This window comes from Bombus flavifrons, chromosome 15 (assembly GCF_040668555.2).
Source record: "Bombus flavifrons isolate JBK064 chromosome 15, iyBomFlav1_principal, whole genome shotgun sequence".
Classification (NCBI taxonomy): Eukaryota; Metazoa; Arthropoda; class Insecta; order Hymenoptera; family Apidae; genus Bombus; species Bombus flavifrons.
Window position 1 is genome coordinate 11,023,841 of NC_138456.1, and position 7,358 is coordinate 11,031,198.

Below are 7,358 nucleotides of genomic sequence, written 5' to 3' on the forward strand. Positions count from 1 at the left end.
TTATGCAGAAAAATAGGTATTCTGTCACTAGACTAAGATCGACAGATCAGGACAGCACCCATAGGCAGAATTCGTAGCTCGTAATCGGCATCCCATCAGTCATTGGCTCGAGTACGATGAGAATCGCGAAAAGCACCTATTTAACCGCCTGCCATCGGCGAGCTGTTCTTCCAATCAGCTACTTGTTATTCTTTCGTTCCTCACGATAGAAGGGAATTCATCTCGGTGGACTTTACCACGTCGATAGTAGGTGGCTTCGCGGAGCCGTGGTTATTAGCCGGTCCGGCCGGTTCAATTGTCGCAGAGAAACCGGGAGAGACGAGGACAGAAGGCTCGAGAACGGCGATTATCAGCCGCTCCATGATAATCTCTGTCGCTTTTCCTAAAGTTCACGGTTGCGTGGAGTGGCCTCAGCCAGGAAGGTTAGTCCGAAGTACTAGGACGATCGAGCGCTATCTCTTTCGTCGCTCGATCTACAGCTTTTTTTTCCCGTCTATCTTGTTTCAACGATCGATAAAACAATCTTCTTCTCCTTTTTATTCTCATTCTTTTTCAATATCATCTCCCTCGTACTCTTCTCAGAAGATCTTACGCGCATGCGTGCAGCGTTCAAGCAACTGGATTATCGATTTCGCGCCTATTGTTTATCGCAGATGTGACGAGGTACACGCGAATCGAGTACTATTTCGAAACGTGAACCGCCGAGGACGATGAGTCGAAATGCAGCTATCGCCTCGATCAACCCGTTAATCGGGCGGCTGTTAAACCGTCATTTTTAGATTCTTAATAACTTGGATATAATATTCGTAGATCTTCTATCTTGGAACGCATCGCGTCGTTCTTGTTCAAAGCAAAGTCTATTGTAATTTATGTTTGCAAGGTGAAATCCATTTAACTGATATTAATTTGTTATTCACTTTTAACTCTGTTACGGTAGAAGTTCTGCTCGAGGAATTACTCGATGACAGGATTATGAATGGAAACGCAATGTTTTTATCGATATCGTTACGTTGGTTTAGGTTCGTTTGTCAAAATTGCAATGAAGTTGCTCGCATCTTTGGTTATTCGGTAGAGTTCGATCTTTACGTTGAATTTTGTTCGATGGAATTTAGGACCGATTGGCGCTATTTCGATGGCTAAAATTTATTTCATACAGAGTGAACCGTAGTTTAGATAAAATTCCGTCTAATATATTCATTATGTAACTCTATAATTTGTTTGAAATTGTTTGCCGAGCAACTGGTTTATTTGTTAAATCTGTTAGAGCAATTACTCTTGGTTTTGGCGCTCGTAAATCTACGGTTGAACTTCGCAGAGAAAGCTTCAGACAACGAGGTGATACTTTCCACCGTGATCGAGCAACGTTAGATACTTTACAGCAGCCCTAACATTCAATTTCTCACTACTAATTGATAACTATCGCAAACTAACGGACGCACTAACCATTTCTAGCGAATGTGGGATTTTTTACTTATTATTTTATCGCGTTTATGCTTGTGACGTAACGCACCATCGCATGACTATTATTATCTATCAGTTTAATACGAGAAAAATTATTTTATGTTGTATGAATCATATTTTAAGCGAATAAGGAAAAGGAACCGAAAAATATGTACGTAAGTTGCAGAAAATGAGAATGTTAAACCTACGAACGAAATAAATGAATTTGAAAGGCTCGGTATTTTATAAACGAAATAACGAAAATAAAACGTCTATCGCCGCACGAAGTACATCGATAATTGTTATATTTATCAATTATTAATAATTAAGTATCGATATGTGCCAATCTCAGTGTCTTTCATCACTGGTAACATATTTACTTACCAGCTTATATCAATAATTACACTAAAAGTTTATCTCAGTATGTAAGACATTACGTTACATCACATTATAATTTTCAACTGTTTTATTTTTATATAATATCTATATCTTGCCGTAGTATCTTTTTAACGTAACTCGTTATCACGCGTGGTTCTTAACCTCTTACATCCATTTCTATTTATTAGAAGATCGAAACATTTATTTCCAGCTTTATAGGAAATATAAGCTTAATAATAATTCTGCTATAATTTGTTTTCTCTGTTAGAACTCGAATGCCTATACATTTATGACTGCATTTAAAAATAGAAAAATGATTATACGATATTCAAAAATACATGGAATATTACAAATAAACTACTGGTTATGATATCTAGTCTGTGCCTAGTTCTTTAATTTATCCTTACAAAAGCGTGAACCTTCCATAAGCGCTTGCAGTGTACTCATCGTTAATGCATTCATCGCGAGTGCAAAGAATTTTCTTCATATCGAATTTCTTTCTTTTTATCGAATTTGATTTCGTGCGGTTTGCGAATAAGATTTAGTATCAAACCTCGATCGTACAATCGCTACGCCAGTGTAACCTACCTGTCTTTGAGAAAAGATTTTCTTACGTTTTATTTTCCATTGCATGGTCGACTTCATCAGCGTCTTTTCAAACTTCTGACGAAGAACATTAATCGTAATTAAGAATAACTTCGGTTGACTCCTCGTCAGACATGCACACATTGAAACGCGATAATCTCTTCATGAATGATTTCTTACACTCTAACCAGTATATTCTTTACAAGAAGTAATTACAGAATATAAAAATTCGAAACATCTCAGTGCATGAGAATAATCAGAGATTTCATGCAGCGAGTAATTTATGGTAGCTTAACAAACCTCTTTATTCATTAATCAATCATCTGTCAAATATCTCACTGACGCTTTTCTATTTCCTCCTTTACAACTACGAGTATTTCGTACTTCATGTATGTCCGGCAGGTTCATTGCTCGAACGAATTAAGCGCATCGGAGAAACAAGGAAGTAAATGAATCTGCACTTTCTTGTTAATTAATCCTTCCAATATAAAGGATGGTTATAGTCTTCCTTCGAATCTTTTTCTTTATAGTCGTAGATTTTATACTACATTATTTTATTACTATTTTCAGAAAATGATCTTACGGTAGAGTTTTGTAGCTCAAGAATGTTATACGTATATAATGTTCCTTAACGTGAAACGATATAATAATATATTTTAATATCTGATTTACAATCTGTGACTGATCTGGAATTTAAAAAGTAAAGAATATTACACGTAATATCGTTTAATGAATTAATAATAAGAAGAAAATATTTTTTCTCAAATACATGGACATTTTTCTCGCATGCGCATCTTCGTCGCAATATTCATCGTGTTCCGCACTTATTGCGCTTTCGCTTGTAACTTCCAAGCTAAGATACGAAACAATTCAAGAAATTACGTTGCCGATTTTCATAATTCGCCACGTTTGTTTCTGACTTTTACAGAAACAGCCCGGTCTGGATAGAAAAATACCCGTACCTGTCCACGAGGTCGGCAACCTCGTCGTCGTTGGAAGAGAGATCGAGGTCGGACATCGACTACGTCCACGGTACAATTAAATGTAAAATCCACGGGTCGAAGGGAGCACGAAAGAAGGGGGCTAACATGGACCGTGACGACGACGCCGGCGGCTGCGACAGGAAAAACCCGTTGAGGAGGCATCGCGCCGGCCATTGCGGCTGCAGGCATCGACGACAGAGGCGTCGTCGTCTTGGCAAGGTATCTACCACCGTCGCGAACTATCATTTCTCATCTTCCTTCAAACAGTTCTATCCGAATTTTTAAATTAATCTGTACGAAATAAATATTTTCTCTGGATTAATACCGTTCGACGAATCAGCAGATTTACAATAAAATTTCCATAGTGTTACAGAATTATCGAATTATAACAAACAGAAATTAAACGAGATCCAATAATAAGCAAACAAAGATGATAAGGGATTAGATCAGAGTCTCGCGCTGTGTTTGCATTTATTTCCCAGTCTGACGTTCTTATCTTCAACGTGCAATTTTTATCTTCTAAATTACTTTTCTCAATGGTATTTTGCAAACGATACAACATCATTACGATATACCGTATAAATATCACGCGATAGTCACTCGAGCAATTTTTTTTTCAAATCAATCTTACGTCCAATGAAAGAGAAAAAACACGGAAACCCGAAATTAGATTTCTCATCCTTTCCTAAAAATCTTCTCATTACCCAATATATTCTTAAAAAGCACAGCTGTTGATAAAAAATTTACAACTCGATATAAATTTTTATCTTTGCGATGCTGTATCGCAGAATTTATTGAGCGATAGCTTAAAATGTTATCTACTTAATAATTGATAATCAGACAAATTCTCGAATTATAAAAAGCTACGAATTTTTGCGATCTGGGATTAAATAACCAGTTGAAAGAAATTTCTACTTACATAACAGTTTGAAATATTAATTAATTAATAGATTGATAATCAAACAAATTGTCGATCATGAAAATAACGAATATTTGTGTTCTAAGATTAAATAATCGGACTGGCAGAAATGTTAGGCAAACAGTTTCGTACGTTATTTAGCTAATAATCCGATAATCAAGGAAATTGCTAATCGTTCGAATTCCAGACGCCTGTATTTTAGAATCGAAGAACGAATTTAAAGGAATTCCTAACTAATAAGAGTTGTTATTTCTCGTTGCAGATGCTAGAGAAGACATCGGGCGTGAAATCGAGTGCGCCATTGAAAAAAGAGGTAGAAACGGAGACAAAAGCAACGACCCGTGAGGCGCCATTTTGAAGCACCTCTTTCATCTTAGCATCGAACTCTCTGTGTTCTAACTTCTTTCCTCCTTCGTTCGTGCACCCGTCGAGACAGTCGAAGAGACCACGAACTCGAAACAATCGTAACAAACAAAGAGAGCTAAACGAGCAAAAGGAAGAAAAGCGCGAGAGGAAACAAAATATCTAAGGAAGATGAGGCCAATGGACAAGAAAGCGTGAGGAAGCTGATCCAAGAGGACAGAGGCGGACGAAAGAGAGCGTGCAATCAGTAAGATGTCTAGTCCCATAAAATAGTGAGAAATTGGTCATTGTATTTTCTGCAGTTGCGAAGGAAAAGAGATTAGAGACGAGTATGAGTAAGTCGTTCGATCGTCCTCCCTTCGAATCTACGGCGCGAATGGTCGACTTGGAAATTTACAATCTGATCTACTCTGCAATTTTTAACATATTAGTCGAGTATTTTACCAAATGGATAAAAAACAGGAAAAAAGATATAAAAGATGGAGAAAAGATACAAAAGATGGAAATAAGATGGTCAATTTTCGTGGATTTCTCGTACATGGGCCATCGCATCGCTTGAAAAACGACGCTCGATGTCTCTGGAAGCACTGCTCGTGACGCGGAGTATCGACATTCACGAGTAATCGCGGCTGAATCTGAAAAAATGGAGAAGCTATACGTATGTAATAAATTGGAAAAGCCGATCCGGGCCATCAGTCGCGCGCGATCTCCTAGAGAAAGACTTAAATCCAGTGTTGTAACACGTCTAACCTAACCCTATACAATAAGTGTATGTATATATATTTTTTTGCTCGATTTTTTCGTTTTATTTTATTTTATTATTATTATTATTATTATTTGTCTTCGTGTCTTTTTCTCTCTTTTTTTTTAATGAGACGCATACACACACATACACAGAAATGTACATACGAGAGATAAGTTTAGTCGGACTCGTTTGCGATTCTTTCTTTATTTTTCTTTTTTTTTTTTCTTTTATTTTGTTTCTCCGTTTCGTTGCTCTCGTTAAGTTGCCGGTCACTTTCAGCTCCCTTGTCGAACAATGATCTCACTAGTATTAGAGCTAAGGAATTCTACATTTAATAAATTAGTGCTGAACGAACTAGTCACTAAGGACGATGGTAAGAAATACCGAGCAACCGAGAGGCAGACGAAATATGCGAGGCGATGGGAATTTTCTCGGAGAACAAAGTGAGAATCGAGATTCCTTTTTGAATGATGAGGTTTAGGTGGAAAATTTCTCGCTTCGTCTTTATTTGCGTGTCTTTTTGAATAGAAAGAAGTCGATCTGGCCTTTAATATCCCTATTGCGTTTAATCAATTTTACGTGATTTAATCGTGTCCTTAAATCAACGTATTTTCTTTTGTATGAAATTTTAATGGGGATGTTTCTTTTTTTGGTTTTGTTGATCGAGATAAATTTTTAAGATTTTGACGAATTTCCATTATTATCTAATACGATAGGAGGGTTAAACGAATCACAAGAATAATGGAATAAGTTTGGTAATAAAACAAATGAAATCTTACAATTTACGTATCCTATGATTATCCTATTCGATTCAATTCACTAACATCATTAACTAGTAAATTATTGCGAATAAGAACATGCGATAGCGCTGTATCTTTCGCAAATCAAAGAATTCGCTTCTATAGAGTGGAGCTTAGATTCTGCGTGACTCTGCGCCATTCGACAATTTCCAAAATCTTACAATTTAAATATCGTAACACGCAATTACCGCTTAACTTTACGAACAGTAGAACCAATTTTCCAATAAAATTGGTCAGATTGACTTCTGAATAGTTCGAATCGCTTAATACAATTATGTAAAAGAGCAAGAGGAAAGCTCTCTGAATTTTTCAGCCTGGACAGCGTTAATTCTTGTTCTGTATGAAAAGAAGAGAAACTGTTCCACAGCATTGGAATTATTTCGAGGCAAAATCGAACGATTTAAAAATTTGTTTAAACTATCGAGTTTTACGAAATATCATTGCGCGAATATTGCGATCCGGGAAGAGCAAACTCGATAAGATGAAAGAAGAAAGTGAAAAAGAAATGCAATTGTGTATTGCGAATTGAAAGACGAGTAAATAGGTATGTAGATATAAATAAACGGATATATCTGCGATAGAAAATAGCCGTGTCGTTTAACAACGTTCAATTTTGCCTCCGTACTGTATAGTGAGATACTCGAGGCACGCTCGAACGGTGCATAATAATTCGAGGGTCGCGAACCACCAGATGTGTTTGACGTCATTCGCCACTAGTTTTCAGTTGTATTAGTTAATTTATTTAATTCGACTCTCGACTCTGAACGCTCGAGTGTGCCATTTCAAATTCTACTGTTTCGAGAGTATACCTAACGGGTAGCGTATACGGACTTAGCGAAGTATCGAAAGAAGTATAGCGAAACGTTTGAAAAATTCTATAGTAATAATTATTTGTATCTTTATTTTTTTTAATAAAAAATAGAAAATATGAATAATTATTATGATGGAATATATATATATTTTTTTAATATTAGGTGTGTAAATTAATTCGGTGTATCTAGATTTAATAACTTTTTATAGGTAATTATTTTAGATTTAAATATTTTCCTGTCTTGTAAATTTCTTATGAATGTATAAATATCCTTTAAAGGACCACCGTTCGTAACTTTGCCCGACAATCTTGAATATGGATTAGAAGATTAAAA

The 7,358-nt window shown here is 36.2% G+C and overlaps 1 protein-coding gene across 2 annotated transcripts in view; it reads left to right on the forward strand.

Annotated features, from left to right (window-relative positions):
• Positions 1-5,709, forward strand: part of LOC138187392 (insulin-like growth factor I, juvenile form) — a 28,678-nt gene extending 22,969 nt beyond the window's left edge. For both annotated transcript variants that reach the window (XM_069128124.1, XM_069128123.1), the window contains 2 exons: positions 3,332-3,605; positions 4,568-5,709. In XM_069128124.1, the coding sequence (XP_068984225.1) occupies positions 3,332-3,605; positions 4,568-4,663 (370 nt within the window). In that variant the 3' untranslated portion in view covers positions 4,664-5,709. The remainder of the gene's footprint in view (positions 1-3,331; positions 3,606-4,567) is intronic.
• The last annotated feature ends 1,649 nt before the right edge of the window (positions 5,710-7,358 follow it).